General features: G+C 40.7%; 1 protein-coding gene across 2 annotated transcripts in view; it reads right to left on the bottom strand.

Annotated features, from left to right (window-relative positions):
- dnajc13 (dnaJ homolog subfamily C member 13) overlaps positions 1-17,045 on the bottom strand; it is a 132,857-nt gene that overhangs the window by 53,739 nt on the left and 62,073 nt on the right. For both annotated transcript variants that reach the window (XM_078198923.1, XM_078198929.1), the window contains exons 23-33: positions 16,253-16,406; positions 14,822-14,925; positions 14,575-14,734; positions 11,029-11,091; positions 10,755-10,856; positions 10,567-10,671; positions 9,502-9,704; positions 5,082-5,166; positions 4,786-4,940; positions 4,637-4,682; positions 2,292-2,446 (exon numbers count right to left, since the gene is read on the bottom strand). In XM_078198923.1, the coding sequence (XP_078055049.1) occupies positions 2,292-2,446; positions 4,637-4,682; positions 4,786-4,940; positions 5,082-5,166; positions 9,502-9,704; positions 10,567-10,671; positions 10,755-10,856; positions 11,029-11,091; positions 14,575-14,734; positions 14,822-14,925; positions 16,253-16,406 (1,332 nt within the window). The remainder of the gene's footprint in view (positions 1-2,291; positions 2,447-4,636; positions 4,683-4,785; positions 4,941-5,081; positions 5,167-9,501; positions 9,705-10,566; positions 10,672-10,754; positions 10,857-11,028; positions 11,092-14,574; positions 14,735-14,821; positions 14,926-16,252; positions 16,407-17,045) is intronic.

Here is a 17,045-nt window from a genome sequence, read left to right on the forward strand (position 1 = left end):
GACTGAGTTGAGGAGAAACTTCACCCAAAAGGTTATGGATCTGTGGAATGCCCTGCCCAGTGAAGCAGTTGAGGCTACCTCGTTTTATGTTTTTAAGGCAAAGATAGATAGATTTTTGAAGGAATTAAGGGCTATGGTGAACGGGCGGGTAAGTGGAGCCGAGTCCACGAAAAGATCAGCCATGGTCTTATTGAAAGGCGGAGCAGGCTCGAGGGGTTAGATGGCCTACTCCTGCTCCTAGTTCTTATATTCTTAAACTTCCTGCACCATGCAGAGCATCAAGCTTAGAAGAACAGTTCAATGGCAATGACTTGACACCACTCATCTCTTCAAGATGGCGCTGGAGCGAGGTGACTTCTTGCGAGCTGTCTCTAGCATACCCTCTAATTCTATCACTTATCTTCATTCCATGCTTTTAAAACTAACTCTTATCAACTCTCCAACAATGCTCTGTTGCAATCTCTTAGATTTGGCGATCCTACGTTCTGCACCCTCTTCTTTCCTTCTCCCCAGCGCGCAAGAAACAATACTTTTCACTATGCCAAAACATGCGACAATAATAAGTCAAAATCATTTCAGCAATCCTGTGGCTTAATACTACTTTTTTTTTAAAATTAGGACTGAATTAGAGGTAGTTTTCACTGTAGATTGGTGTCACTCGGATTTGTGTAAAATTCCAGAACAGATTTCAGATTGAACCCTTTTGAACAGCAGATATAGAAACATAGAAGCATAGAAGCTAGACATTTGACTGCACCAACCTATCAACCCTATATGAATTCAAAACACCAAAGAATCATAGAATCTCTACGCTGTGGAAGGAGGCCATTCGGCCCATCGAGTCTGCACCGACAACAATCTCACCCAGACCCCATCTCCGTAACCCCAATTATCTACCCTGCTAATCCCCCGACACTAAGGGTCAATTTAGCATGACCAATCCACCTAACCTGCACATCTGCTTTCATAGATCAGGTTTAATGTCTTAAAGGTGACCTGACCCCCCCAAAACAAAAAATCAGAAAGACTCAGGAGCCTGGAGTGTTCAGGACAGTATTGAATTCCGCTGCCTCAGTGCTCATTTCAAGTACTCTCCTTTTGAAAAATATAAGTTGTCTGGAAATTATAGGCTTGGGAGATGTTAAAATAAAACTTAACACACTAACATGGTGCCAAAGAGTTCATGCATTATAGGAACGTGTTAGCTTAAGTTGGAAACTCAGACAAGCCGTCAAGGCAACAGAGGCAGTCCAACTGTTGGGAAATAGAAACCTTTAATAAGGCAAGGCAAAACAATAACTTGCAATTATATAGCAGTATAATGTAGTAAAGCAGGGCTATGCCTGCAATTAAGCATAATACAGGCTCAAGTTAGAGCAAGTTATAGTATTCTCTTACTGATCTTGCCTATTTCTGGGTTGATGGACATGGGAGATGTGCTGGATTTGACAAGATTGATCAAATGTATCTCCTGCCCATGCAAGAGGAACAGATTGGTTAAGGAATAGGGGATGTATATACCCTGATAAAACTATAAAACTAATAGTCTCAAGATGCATAGCTTAGCAATAGGGCTTGGGTGGGATGTTCTGTCAGAGAGTTGGTGCAGACTTGATGGGCTGAATTGCCTCCTTCTACACTGTAGGTGTTCTATGATAATGAGCAAGTTAGGATAGGGACAAGAAGAGAATTACTGAATAAAAGCACGCAAATGCTGCTCAGCACCAAGGAACGTGCTGTAAATCAGTTTAGAAAAAGGTGCCAGCTGCCTTTAGCTAGCTTCCCATCACAAGCAGGCCAGAAGACAAAGGATGACTGACATAGATGGATCACTGCAGAGTAAAGAGTGACAGAATCTGGTGTAACTGTACAGCTGGGACTTTTTAAAGATCACCCTCTGCATGTCTACAGTTCCATCCAGTAAACTGACAAAACTACTCCAGACTCGTAGTGCTCGTGTACTTGTGATTGACAGATCAATAGAAGATAAGGCAAAAACTAAAAAGGAACACGTCGGAAGTTGCTGATAAACTCGAATCTTGGACAAATTAACCAGTGACTAAAATCTGACAAGTGATCAATTAATTTGTTTCACACTGATTGATCAGATACATTCCGATATTTGACCTTCTTGCAAAAATGCCTGAAAATATGCTCCCTTGTCCCAAGCACTAGTTTCCAAACTTCATTTTCAAAGCTTAAAATCTGCAACAACATTTACAAGTTCAATGTATTGGTAATAGACAGATTAGGAAAATGTAGGTTAGGCAGCAGAGAGGTTCAGCCACTACCTCATTTCGTTGCTCCAAATTGCTTCTGGAGTATCAAATTCACCCAAGAAAATCTCCGAGAACTTTTCTGGCTCATAATTTTCCAGGTAACAGACCATTGCTTCAGGTAAAATATGTCCCAGGACACTCCGCTGTACGAGGTCTTGTCCTTTTGTCTGCATAAAATGGAGACAGAATACAACATTTGCCTTTTTTCATAGTGCTTCTCACCTGGTTTACACGTTGAATTGTGTAAAATGTTAGAACAGGATTAAGCTATTAGTTTACAAATGGTGCTGGAATACACAACCTCCATGATAAATGGGTGCACTCAGTTACTGCCTTGATCAACGCCATGTTTGCATCTTTTCAAACTTGCTATATTAAGACTTGCGATCAAATAATAGATGAAAAGGAACAGCTTAACATTCCCGACTGTATTAAACAGAAACTATCAAGCACGGGAAGAAAGGTTCGCCGCAACAGGAGCTTACCCAAATTTAACTAAAGTGTGTCCCAGGGGAGGCAATGGCCTAGTGGTACTATCGCCAGACTATTAATCCAGAAACTCAGCTAATGTTCTGGGGACCCGGGTTCGGATCCCGCCACGGCAGATGATGGAATTTGAATTCAATAAAAATATCTGGAATTAAGAATCTCCTGATGACCATGAAAACATTGTCGATTAGTCAGAAAAACCCACCTGGTTCACTAATGTCTGGCCTACATGTGACTCCAGAGCCACAGCAATGTGGCTGACTCTCAAATGCCCTCTGGACAAGGGCAACTAGGGATGGACACTAAATGCTGGCTCAGCCAGCTATGCCCATGTCCCACAATTGAATTTTAAAAAGGACACTCCGTTTTAAGGGTAATTATGGCACAATGCGTCTTCCAGAAAGGGTGGCACATGTTTAAGAAGTGTCGCCAGCTGCTTGAAGTACAGGATTTCCAAGCTTGAGGGACATCTAGAGTCACTATGGAGCTTCAGGGAGTGAGAATTCAGGATGTTAAATGGGTGACCATCCAGAAGAATAGAAAGGGGCAGGAAGTGGATGGCCCACCCTCAAACCAGGACTCAGCAATGGACACAGCCAAGACTGATGACACCTTTAAAAGGAATTTGGTCTAGACCACCACAGCAATGGGCAAGATGGGAGAATAGCAAAGCATAGAAATACAGTTGTTTTAAGGGATACCATAGTTAAGGGAGTGATAAGCATTTCAGTAATGACGATACACACATTGGTTCTGTGGTGCCAGATTCAAGGCCTTCACAGAGGGGGTTCATATTCTGCAGCAGTGAACCAGAAATGTCTGCACCACTGACTTGTGGTCCTACAGTGAGACTTGTAGGAAGTTAAAAACTAGTACCTTGGGGTTACTCCCAATGCCACATGGTAATGAGTAGAAACAGGAAATTAGGGAGTTGAGATGTGCATTGTGCATGAGGGAGGGCTTCAGATTCTTGGGGAATTGGGACCAGTTCTGGGGCAGAAGACACCTATTCGAAAGGGACACATTGGTCCCAGTCTTGATGAGCTCCAATGTGCTCACGGATAAGTTAATAAGTGTGTCGGGGGATGGTTTAAACTAAATTGGCATAGGTATCAGGATATAGAAGTAGAAAAAAAGGAATAAGGTGCATCAAGGGGCTGGATAGTACAGAGAAGGAAGTAGCACCGTACTAGGCAAGAACAGGCCAAGAAAGAATGTGAGGAACGCATAGACAGGTTTAAAAATGTATGTAAACACACGACATGGTGAGTACGGTTGGTGAGCTACAAGCACCAAAATGTGTGGTGATCTGATGTGGTGGCAATCATGGAAACATGGTTTCGACAATGGTTTGAGTACTCCTGGATAGCCACAGCTCAACACTAAGCAAATTCAGTTTTGGTGTGAAGTAGAAACTGGTAATAGAAATGCAGCCTTAGAAAGGGTATTTGAGATGAGATTTGGTTCACCGGATTAAATTATGATGATGCGGAGATACTGGCATTGGACTGGGGTGGGCACAGTAAGAAGTTTCACCTGATGAAGGGGCAGCGCTCTGAAAACTTGTGATACCAAATAAATCTGTTGGACTTTAACCTGGTGTCATGATTCTTCTTACAGATTAAATTAGCCTTTATGGCTTTATTTATGCTGGCAAAGTAGTGCACAAAAATGTATTTCCACCAACAGATAAATGTTGGATAGTTAAGATAGCATTAAGTATTACATGTTGCTACCGGTTTCAATTAATGATGTTATTCAGTAAATTGTTAAAAACGAGAGAGAAAGCTGCTTGAAACTATAGCTGAACCAAGAATACAAGATGCTTCAGTTTTTGGGTCAATGTTTGCAATTCATTTCATACTGACCTCTTCCGATCTGAATGCCTGTTTCAAATGAGTATATTTCAAAAACCTAGGAGAAGAACACAATTCCATAAATTTTGAGTTTTGCAAACCATAGCAAAAATGTGGGCCAATATCTTTTCCCCCTCGAGGAACGTTTGTGATGCTCTTACCTTGCGATAGGAAGTACATTGGAACCGGTGTACATCATTATGAAGAAAAACACACCGGTCAGGTAAAGACGAGGTAACTGTGGGTTGTCTTGCATGACATGGTACAACAAGTTGGCAACTTTCTCAACCAGAATGGGATCAAAAGTAACTAACAGCTAAAACAAATAAAAAGATGATTTAGTGATTTGGTTGTGAATCAACAGCTTGAGAGAAAACTGAAATTTGTCACATTATTCATCGCATCAGGTCGGGAAAGAAAAATAGAAAATGATGGATTTTTTTCAAAGGTTGTGTACCTGGACAATGTGAGAGAGGCAGGTATTGTCTGTAAGCAGCCGCTTAATTCTGGGCAAGGGTCTGATGATTGCATTGCTCTGATCCCTGCAAGATGGAAAGATGTTCAGAATTCTGAAGACTAAAACAGGGTTATCCCCAGAGTAATAGTCTAGAAATGTTACTCTACAACATCACTTAAAAATGAAGCTTAATTAAAAATGCTATTTACATAAATACTGAACTAGAAATTGAACTAGAAATATAAAAATTCTTCAGTTCTCTTTTGTCATGTCCATCTTTGGTAACACACTATTTCTAAAACTATTAATTGGTAAATAAGCTGCTATTTAATTCTCCCATAACTGGTGGCACCTGTGTCAATGTCTGGCTGCATTATCTATTCTGCCACCACACTAGCGAGAGCGCTGAAGATATTTATTGCCGATTTATCATTCATTTCAGTTTTAATTTTTCTGCCCTCACATCTCCCAAATCAGCCTGACAGCAGTCGCTCTATTCCTCGTGCCTGCGTTTTTCTAATCAAGAGCCTCTCTAGCACTTCATTGCCAGCATACAAGATATAATCATGGTGCCTTCCTCACACCTCCCTTACTCTCCTTACAGGTCTGTCATATGAAGAGAAGCTAAGTCGGTTAGGATTATATATTCATTGGAGTCGAGGAGAGTGAGGGGAAGATCTCATAGAAAGCTATAAAATTTTAACAGGGTAGCTTCAGAAAGAATGTTTCCAATGGTTGTGGGGGCCCAGAACTAGGGATCACAGTTTGAGGATAAGGGGTAAACCTTTTAGGACTGAGGTGAGGAGAAATTTCTTCACCCAGAGTACTGAATCTGGAATCTGTGGAATTCACTACCACAGAAAGTAGTTGGGGCTAAAACAGTGTGTGATTTCAAGAAGAAATTAGATATAGCTCTTGGGGCTAAAGGGATCAAGGGATTATGGTGGGGGGGATTTGATGATCAGCCATGACTTGGAGCAGGTTCGAAGGGCCGAACAGCCTACTCCTGTTTCTATTTTCTATGTTCCCATGTCCTCAAAATATATGTGCTCTCCACACAGCAAAGGCGTTTCTACTCAAATATATTTGAGTAACCTGACCTAGTTCAACCCAATGATTAAAGAAATGAAAAAACCCATACGAAAAGAAACACATCTTTCAAAATGAAACCTATCTTACAGCCAGTAGAGCAACCTACCCGAGACCTCAAAAGAATGCATCTCAAGGTCCACAAAGAGAGATATATTGGTCACCATACAGGGGATATCCACGCAACAGATAAAAAGATGCTCGAGATGGACTGAGGGTGGTGGTATCACAGAACAGCAGTTACATTTTATCCCAATAAAGAGACAGAGGGTACCAGGAGTACTTTAAGTATAATTTTAAAACCAACAGGGCATAATCATCAAACAGTATGAAAACATGTTGCTCAGATGCTTTCAGCAAACAGATCCAAAAGAAATCAGAGATACTGCTATGACAATTACACTTAGACAACGTAACATGCTACTTTAACACAAGGAAATCACAACATTCCCAAAAGAACTCGAGAGAAAAACAGAACGTAGAAAAAGATGTTGATGCCAACACAAAACCCCCTCAAAAGATACAAGATGTGCTACACAAGTCAAAAGGCAAAGCTAAAAATACATACATTAAAACAATAGACACAAATCTCACTACAAAACTGTGATCAGTGCCATGCAACATCTACTAGCATTTTATATGCACGAGTCCCAAACAGATTGGAGATGATAGACATTAAACCCACAAAGACACTCAATCCATCACAGCTGTACTTAGCCTTTAAACAGGAAGTGTCCTCTCCAATTGCATTTTCATGCTATAACAGCATTTGAAAGGAAATTGGATAAGTATTTGGAAAGGAAGGATGCAACCTTAACAGCCAGTTTAGGCACCCTACGTTTCAATTAATCAAGACCACTTTCCTTTATGCTACTGGACATAATCTTCAGTCTTTAACTCCTGCATTAGCCATGATTCAACTGACAGCACTCAATTCCTGAGTCAGAAGGTTCTGGGTTCAAGGCCCACTCCGGTACCTGAACACAAAATTCAGGAACGACATTCCAGCGCAGTACTGAGGGAGTGCTGCACAGAGCAGGTATTGTGGCCCTACAGTCAGACTATCAGGAGTTAGGTAGGAAGTTAAAAACTAGTACCTTGGGATTACTCCCAGTGCCACACGATAGTGAAAGTAGAAATAGGGAGGGAGGGAGGATTAATGCGTGGCTGAGATGCAATGCAGGACAGAGGACTTCAGATTCTTGGGGAATTGGGACCAGTTTTGGGCAGGAAGCACCTATTTCAAAGGGGCAGGTTGCACCACAACAGGACTGGGACCAATGTCCTTTTTTCTGATGAGACATTAATGAGAAATTCAACGTGGGCAAGTGCGAGGTCGTACACTTTGGAAAAAAGAATAGAGGCATGGACTATTTTCTAAACGGTGACAAAATTCATAATGCTAAAGTGCAAAGGGACTTGGGAGTCCTAGTCCAGGATTCTCTAAAGGTAAACTTGCAGGTTGAGTCCGTAATTAAGAAAGCAAATGTAATGTTGTCATTTATCTCAAGAGGCTTGGAATACAAAAGCAGGGATGTACTTCTGAGGCTTTATAAAGCACTGGTTAGGCCCCATTTGGAGTACTGTGAGCAATTTTGGGCCCCACACCTCAGGAAGGACATACTGGCACTGGAGCGGGTCCAGCGGAGATTCACACGGATGATCCCAGGAATGGTAGGCCTGACATACGATGAACGTCTGAGGATCGTGGGATTATATTCATTGGAGTTTAGGAGGTTGAGGGGAGATCTGATAGAAACTTACAAGATAATGAACGGCTTAGATAGGATGGACGTAGGGAAGTTGTTTCCATTAACAGGGGAGACTAGGACGCGGGGGCACAGCCTTAGAATAAAAGGGAGTCACTTTAGAACAGAGATTAGGAGAAATTTCTTCAGCCAGAGAGTGGTGGGTCTGTGGAATTCATTGCCACAGAGGGCTGTGGAGGCCGAGACGTTGAGCGTCTTCAAGACAGAAATTGATAAATTCTTGATTTCTCAAGGAATTAAGGGCTATGGGGAGAGAGCGGGTAAATGGAGTTGAAATCAACCATGATTGAATGGTGGAGTGGACTCGATGGGCCGAATGGCCTTACTTCCGCTCCTATGTCTTATGGTCTTATGGTCTTAAACCAAGGCTCCATCTTCCCTCTCAGGTGGACCTAAAAGATCCCACTGCATTATTTTGCAGAGCTTATCCCCAATGTCCTGGCCAATATTTATCCCTCAATTATTACAAATACAGATTATCCGGCATATCACACAGTTTGTGGGAGTTTGCTATATGCAAATTGGCTGCAGTGTTCCCTCCACAGCGACTGCACTGCAAAAGCATTTCATTAGTTGTAAAGAGCTTTGGGACATCTGGCAGGCAGGAAAGGCACCCTATAAATGTAAGTATTTCTATCTACTGATGAGTGAAAGACTGTTTCAATGGGTTGACCAATCGCCTCCTCAAAAACTTAGTATTTTTAAAATCTCTATTAGGTCCCATTAAGCTTGTCCTCTCCAGTGTGAAAAGTAACAATCTTAACGCTTTCCTGCATAGCTGTAACATTAGCTTTTTAAAAAAAAGTTTATTCATTAGTGGCACAAGTAGGCTTACGTTAACACTGCCATGAAGTTGCTGTGAAAATCCCCGAGTCACCAAACTCCAGTCCCTGTTCAAGTAAACCGAGGGAGAATTTAGCATGGCCAATGCACCCTAACCAGCACGTCTTTCAGACAGTGGGAGGAAACTGGAACACTCAGGAAACCCATGCAGACACGGGGAGAACGTGCAAACTCTGCACAGACAGTGACCCAAGCTGGGAATTGAACCCAGGTTCCTGGCACTGGGGGCAGTAGTGCTAACCACTGTGCCACCCACCCATCTCATTCATGGTAGAATTCTAATGTATCTGTAACCTTTTCCACCTTGCCTATAAATGTCATGCTTAGAGCAACATTTAATACAAAATGTTCATAAAGTTGCCAGTTCCACCAGTTCAACATAATTTCTTTGCTTTTATATTTAAATCCATTAAGCATAAAATCCAAAACATAATTTATCTTGATAGATTTTTCAATTTATACTCTTATTTTATCTACATCCAGATCTTTGTTCCACTCAAAAATATAATTTTAGCATATATTTATTGCTGTATATTTCTCAGCACTGATTTACATTTCCCCTTCATTTATGCCATCCATTCTTAATTAGTTTACCATTTTGTTCAATTTGATATCGTGCAACTATTACTCCTGTGTCTACTACCATTTACAAACTATTTTGATAACCGTGTCCTTACAAAAATTTTAAAATAATTGTCAAATGGAAGACACCTTGGTACCTGCTGGGGTAATATTCACACATGGCGATAAGCATGTTAAGAATAAGAGTAGCAAGGTCAGTCTCATTCAGCACAGCCTGTCCGTGGGCTAACAGACACCATTTCAATTGCGGAATTGCCTGCAGTGCCCGCCAGCCATCCATGCCCTGTGCCCAGCAACGGGTCTTTGGTGTCAATACACCCTTTTTCCAGAATTCTTGCATCTAGGGCAAAAAAGATGCACTTTAAACCAACAAATGCCAAAAGTCAATGAGCAGTAATTTAAATTTAGGTTTATTTACTTTGAAAAATAAGCAATACATCTACATATCCAGTGGCATGAATAATTCAGGTAGCAGTGGACATGTGGAACAATTGAAGAACTGTTCGATCACTTCAACCAATCGGTTATAGATTCCTTATGTTTGTTTCCTTGGCAACTGATATTGGCCCAAAAACGTAGCCTGGTCCTTTAAGACACAGCTAGACCAGTCATCAACCAAAACTAAAGCCGATATTAAGAAGTTTAAATCGCTAGTCAAATATTAAATAGCTTAACAGCAAGCCGCACAGTACTGGTTGCAATCGAGAGGTTAGCATCTTTGTCATAACTTGGCTGACTCATCTAATTTACCACAAACCCCAAAATGAGGGAGAAATGAGGCCACGAGAAAGAGACTTCAAAGAAAGGGACAAAACATTAAATGTGAAATTTATTCACCTTCACCAAGAACTCCATTTTCTCTTTTAAATGTGCTCATGTTGCATTTGAGTAAATATCTACGGGAACTGATGAGAGACTGAGTACAAGCCAACTTTATTTCTCAGCTAGTTTGATTTTGTTGCAGCTAGTGTCAAAGAGGAGCCACGTCCCTCTGGCCACACGCAAGGTTAGGCTAGGAATCCACTTACTTTCAAGACCAGCACAGCAACATTTATTTGGACAAGTACTGAGAACACCTGAAAGTGCTATACATCACTGCACATTGATGAAGGTGTAAAGATCTTCCATTGAAGAGTGTTAAGTTTAGAGAATTGCTACGGTACGGGCGACATTAACCGAGAGATCATTTCACTGAAACGTACCTCTTCAAAGCTGTAAGGACCAAGTCTCTCCTTGTCCGCATTTCCAAAGTACCATTCTTTTTCACTTTCTCTCTTCATATCAGGTGCTGCTTCAATAACATTGCTCTGAAATTAAGCGTAAATGGCATGATTTCTCAAATATTTCAAACACTCTCAAAACATGATTTCAAAAGGAGCCAATCATATACCTGCAATGGAACAGTAGCTCTGCTGGTATGAAGGTGCGCCAGTGTAAGCAAATCCACAAGGATTCTCACTCCAGTGGAATCCATGATCTCCTTAACATTTTTCTGCAACAAATTATAGGTTCTCGTATTCAATTTAATAATTTGGATTACATCGATTGTCCAGTTCAGTTACAAGACGTCACATTAATTAGGTTTTCTAACAATTTCCAGTGCTTTTTCTTTTTAAAAACACAATGAACCAAGTATTGTTTTTCAAATTTAAATACTTTCTCACCTTGTTAAGAATCAGCTTGTTTAGAAAAAGAATTAGTCTGTCTCTCTCGAGTTTGTCTGTACACTGCAAAACACAAGATCAACGTCGACCATGATTTACTTTGGTTGATAGATCAATCACTATTGCGAAATAAAGTCTAATTGAAGGATCAAGTCTGAACAATTACTTCGGATAAAGCATCACAATGTTTAAAATGGTTGCTTGTTTAAATTGTTTTGTTAAAATTACTTAATTAGGAAGTGGATTATTGTGATTGCTTCATAAAGATTATTCACAAACTAAGCAGAATGAGCTCAGGTAAATTCAAGAAGAAAATATTCTTTGGCCAAACTGGAATTGGCTAGTTAAGTCTCAAACTTATCTAGTTTCAAACTAATCCAAGTTTTGCTGGACTAGTAATCCAAAAAAAAGGTTAATACTCTGGAGACCCGGGTTCGAATCTCACCATGGCAGATAGTGAAATCTGAATTCAATAAAATCTGGAATTTTAAGTCCAACTATGATACCAAATCCATTGTTGATTGTTGCAAAAACCCATCTGGTTGACTAATATCCTTCAGGGAAGGAAATCTGCCTTCCTTACGTGATCTGGCCTACATGTGACTCCACTGTAATGTGGCTGACCATTAAATTGCCCTCTTATTTGTATGCAGTTCAAGGGCAATTAGGGATGGGCAATAAATGCTGGCCCAGCCAGCGACACCCACATCCCACAAATGAATTTTAAAAAATCTTTACACAAGGATGTTCAGTGGCAACAAAGATTTGGGGACAATTAAGACATAGTATGTACATAAATATAGTGACAAGTAATTTGAAGAATGCATCAAAACCATTTTGTGGCAATAATGCAATTAATACATTGAACAGATGCAGGACTGGGGGTAGTGCAAGTTAAGAATTTGTACAGCTTTTGTACACTGGTCTATTTATGAACTTGTGCATTTCTAAAACAAATGTTCATCTCCAGCATCTTCCAGTTATGATAAAAGATAATTGACCTGAAACTCTTGTTTCGCTCGCCATAGAAGCTGCTCGCCTTGCTGAGTATCTAAAGCATTTTCTGTTTGTATTTTAGATTTTCAGTAGCCATAGTATAGTTTAAGTTTGCTTTAGTGTTGGGAGGTACAAGTGTTGATCAACACTCTTTTTGCAATAGCAATCAGCAAGACAAAGATAACCACAAATTTATGGTACAGGGCATAAAAAACTAAATTGCCAAACTGGCATGTGGCATTGAATAAGGCTTCACTAAACAGCATTGCACTAATGTCGACTCTGAACAGTATTGGACAAGCATGGATTCATTGCGACACAAAGTACATGACTCAAGATCATATCTTCCTCCTTGGTTTCAGCTAACATGGAATATGACTCAATTACATGAGAACATAAGGCATAGAAGACAATTACCATATGGCCCTTTGAGCCCGTTTTGCCAGTAAGCAGGATCATGGTTATCTTTTATAACAACTCCACCTTCATACCCCTTAATTCCTTTAGTACACAAAAATCTGCACCTTCAGATCCCTTAAATCTGACTTGAATATACACAACAGCTGAGCATCTGGTTCCAGGAGAATTCCAAATTCATAACTCTTTGGAGTGAAGAAGTTTCTCCTCTTAGTCCTAAATGGCCAACCCTCTATTCTGAGACTGTGACACTCCCAGGACAAACATTTTGTCAGCATCTACTGTGCCAAGATCTTAAGAATTTTATATGCGTTATTAGCTATGTCAGCCTTCTATCTCCTAAGATAATGGTTTGTGCCATGTTGGCCAACTATTGAGCATCACCCTGGTGGGGCTCAGGAACCCCACTCTGGCACGGTAGTCTCTGCCGCATTTCCTACAGAGGAAGACAGCAGGCGCTGAAGGTTACTTCTCATTCTTGTAAACTCCAGGGAACATAATACCAAATTTGCTCAATCTGCCCTTGTAAACAATCCTCTGATTCCAGGATCCAGCTCAAGTGAATCTTCCACTGAACTAATACTGGAATTTTGGAGCATTCCAATGAATACTTAATTTTCTAGTCAACTGAATCTGTTTCTTTAAGAGCCTCAAGTGTTTGTGTTTCAATTAATTATGCTATCCCATTAGGTAGCTTTCCAGGACAGTAGGTGTTCATGAGTTCTCCAACCTAACCTGCAAAAGGTTGTGCACATCAGGCAAAGACATGGAGGATTTCATTTACTCCATGGCAAGGTGGCAGAGTGGTTAGCACTGCTGCCTCGAAGCGCCAGGGACCTGGGTTTAATTCCAGACTTAGGTGACTGCCTGTATGCAGTTTGCACATTCTCCCCACGTCTGCATGGGTTTCCTCCAGGTCTCCAGTTTCCTTCCACAGTTCAAAGATGTGCAGGTTAGGTGGATTGGCCATGGTAAATTGCCCTTTAGTGTCGGGGATTAGCAGGGTAAATCCATGGGGTTAAGGGGATAGGGCCTGGGTGGGATTGTCATTGGTGTAGGAAATGGCCTCCTTCTGCACTGTAGCGATTCTATGAATTCACGGCAAGGCATGAAATTCTTGCAACTGTCTGACCAGTGCAATAAATCAGTTTACTTCAGAATCAGCAAGTTTAAAACAAAGAAAAACACCCAGTATATGAAGTTAATCTAAAAGCTGGAAATGCCAAGATACAAAATTCTGGAAAAAATTACGTTGTACCACATAACCAGTCTTAAAAAAACTGTTAAAGGACAGTGACCTTATATTTAAAACATTTAGATGCTATCTTATTTGCATACTTAAACAGGTAATGGTTTCCTTGATAACACCATTAGTTTAATTCCTGGATTTCAATTCCTTAAGTATAAACATTACAGCTTCCCAGCTGTAGGTGCCACTAACATGGATATTTCTCAATATTGCCACTGAAGGAAAAATAGTAAGGACAGATTAACTTTCTGCACCAGGAATCTAATAAGACTGGAAGAGAAAAATCACGGTTAAAAAACTCTATTCCTTTCGTTCCAAAATATAATTGTTCCTTAAGCTGAACACTTCAATGATTTTGACTGACAGATTAGAAGCCAGGATCCAGTTATAAAGCAAGGTTGTGTGTGTTGGCAGAACTTCTGCCAAGAGTCAGATCACAGTGATTGAGAAACTAAAAGTAACCAAAAAACAGTGAAGGGACAGCCTTTACAACGTGCATATGGGCTACTCCACCATGCATGGAGGGCAACAGATCAATAGATTCCTTAATAAAACAGCTGAAATTGCCCTACCTGGAAAAAAAAATGTTTTAACAACATTTTGTAAAGTGCAATAATACAAGCTAGCAACTTTTAAAATTAGTTTTAACTTATAATGTCCTAATATAGTGAATTACTGCGTGGGTCCAATTCCCTTAGCTGCATAGTTCTGGCGGGACATAATTGAGAGAGAGAAATTTCAAGGTTAGCACAACTGCGGCTGTAACGCTACTGCAATGAAAACACAATTTTCTGAATGGTACCAATTCTAAGCTCCACGTGCAGCTTGGCTAAAAGATCTGCTAAGCTAACAAGAACAAAGTTCAAAAGATTTGTTGTGCTCACCCTGTCCAGCATTCCAACAATGTATTTAGTATCACTGAATGGTCCTATCTCCTCATAGCATTTGCCGTAAACAATGGTCAAAGCTTGTAAACATAAACACTTCATATTCACTTTAGGGGTAAGCAAGAAGCGATGATACAACTCATTGAAAAATTCATACCTGCAACAAATGCACACATTGAAACAAGGTACATGGGGGGGAAAATATAATTAAACAAAGAAATCTGTTACATGGATTCAGGCTTACGATCTCTTGATTGTACTACTTTCTTCATTTTCACCTTCTTCCAACAACAAGCGTAGATAATAATCTCCAATTTTGATTTCATCTGCAAGGCACTCGTACCTAACCTAAACAAGAAGTAAAATAATGGCATCAGTGCTGAAAATCCTCTATTAAAAGCAGCAATGCCATATGCAATAGTGGGCAAACCAAATATTACATACAACCATTCTTCCCCTAGAGGTGTGACACAAAACGTGAGCAAAATCAAATACAAAATGGGAAACAGCATAACATCTGATCATTCAGATGAAAATCATGGACTTTTTTTAGCTTTATCAATGTCACATGCTTTATGTTGCACTGAAAAAATACACATTTTAAAGCATTTCTTCTTGCATTCATCATGAGATCTGCAAGAATACCAGGTGTAACCGGACAACATGAGCAGAGACTGCAGATTGAATGGCAAATTGACTCTGATCGGTAGAGGTATCGCCATGGTGAATGCACCAGTTAGCTAATGACTGACGTTAACGACCAAATTTTGTTTAAATTCAAACCAGGTAGGTGGACTCCGACTGATCAAGGCATTGCCCTGGGAAATGAGGCAGAGAATGGCTGTCACCTATTTTGTTCTGTTGAAACAGGCGCAAGGTGTGTACATGTTCTTTGTCTGCAAAAAATAGGACTGTGTGCATTAGTGTGTGTAGATTTTAGCAGGTATTAATACATGTAGCTTCTAGCATGCATAAGTGAACCACAATGCAAGCCTGACTGATCAGTTGACAGTGTGATTCTTGGCACAGAGGATTGTTTAGCAAATGTTGTCCAATCACAGAATCACATCTCATCATAGAATCCCTACAGAAGGAGGCCATTTGGCCCATCGAGCCTGCACCAACAACAATCCTACCTAGGCCCTATCCCCTGTTAGTCTCTCTGATACTAAGGGGCAATTTAGCTTGGCAAATCAACCTAAACCGCACATATTTGGACTGTGGGAGGAAACCGGAGCACCCGGAGGAAACCCACGCAGACGCGGGGAGAACGTGCAAACTCCACACAGACAGTCACCCAAGGCTGGAATTGAACCCGGGTCCCTGGTGCTGTGAGGCAGCTGGGCTAACCACTGTGCCACCCACTCCGTTTTGAATTCTGCAAGCACGGGCTGATTGGGTACGGTCAGTACCTTGTCTATTGTGGACAGCCGAAGGGACATGCTGTCTGATATGATCCATCGGTCTTTGGGACGTACGGTCTACTTACCTAGCATCACACTGCACTCAAATTCATGCATGTTCCTCATTTAAGAGATTGAGGAAACGTCTTTTTGGCTTGACAGCAGCATCCTGTTAGTGGCAAACACCACCTGTGTTGCTGATATTTGTTAAGACTGATGGAATACAATAAAACGAACAAGTGTTTTAACAGCTTCAACTGCAAGTCTCTTACTTCAAATTCCTGATGATTCCAAGAGATAACACTAGCAATGCCCAGTTCTTTGTCGATGTTAAATGCCCTCATTTCTGCCTCAAATGCATCTCTTAATTCTTCTCTTGTTTTGTAATTCCAGATTAAGTTAGATTTGGCATGATCGATCTGAAATCTGAGGGGATCAAAAAAAAAGCTTTTATTTCGATTTGTTTGCATTAACGTCTTATGAAATTTAAAGTATGTAGTAACTATATTTAAGCGTTTCATATAATGAATATACTTAAACCTAAGGTAACTCCTGAAATGATGTACACAGGTCCATTTATGGTACTGCTATACAATGAGTGAAGGAATCATTCAATACCATAGAATCATAGAACCACAGAACAATAGAATCCCTACCGTGCAGAAAGAGGTCATTCGGCCCATTAAGTCTGCACCAGCTCTATAAAAGAGCACCACACGCAGGACCTCCCTTCCGCCCAATCCCAGTAATCCCACGCATTTACCATGGCTAATTCCACCTAACCTACACATCTTTGGATACTAAGGGGCGATTTTAGCATGGCCAATCCACCTAATTCGCACATCTTTGGACAGGAAGAGACCCACGTTATTAAGAGTCCCTGAAGCATCTTGAAAGCACCATGCAATATAGTCACAAAATACAAGGGCCCTAAAGGGAAAATATTCCTGCTACAGTTTCTCTATTGGCAGTACATTGACATTAGGCGAGTGCTGACGTGTGGTCCACAGACAAAGAGGTTGATGCTGCTTATGAACTGGTGTAAACCACTAATGCAACAAGGCA

The sequence above is a fragment of the Mustelus asterias genome, chromosome 2 (assembly GCF_964213995.1).
Source record: "Mustelus asterias chromosome 2, sMusAst1.hap1.1, whole genome shotgun sequence".
Classification (NCBI taxonomy): domain Eukaryota; kingdom Metazoa; phylum Chordata; class Chondrichthyes; order Carcharhiniformes; family Triakidae; genus Mustelus; species Mustelus asterias.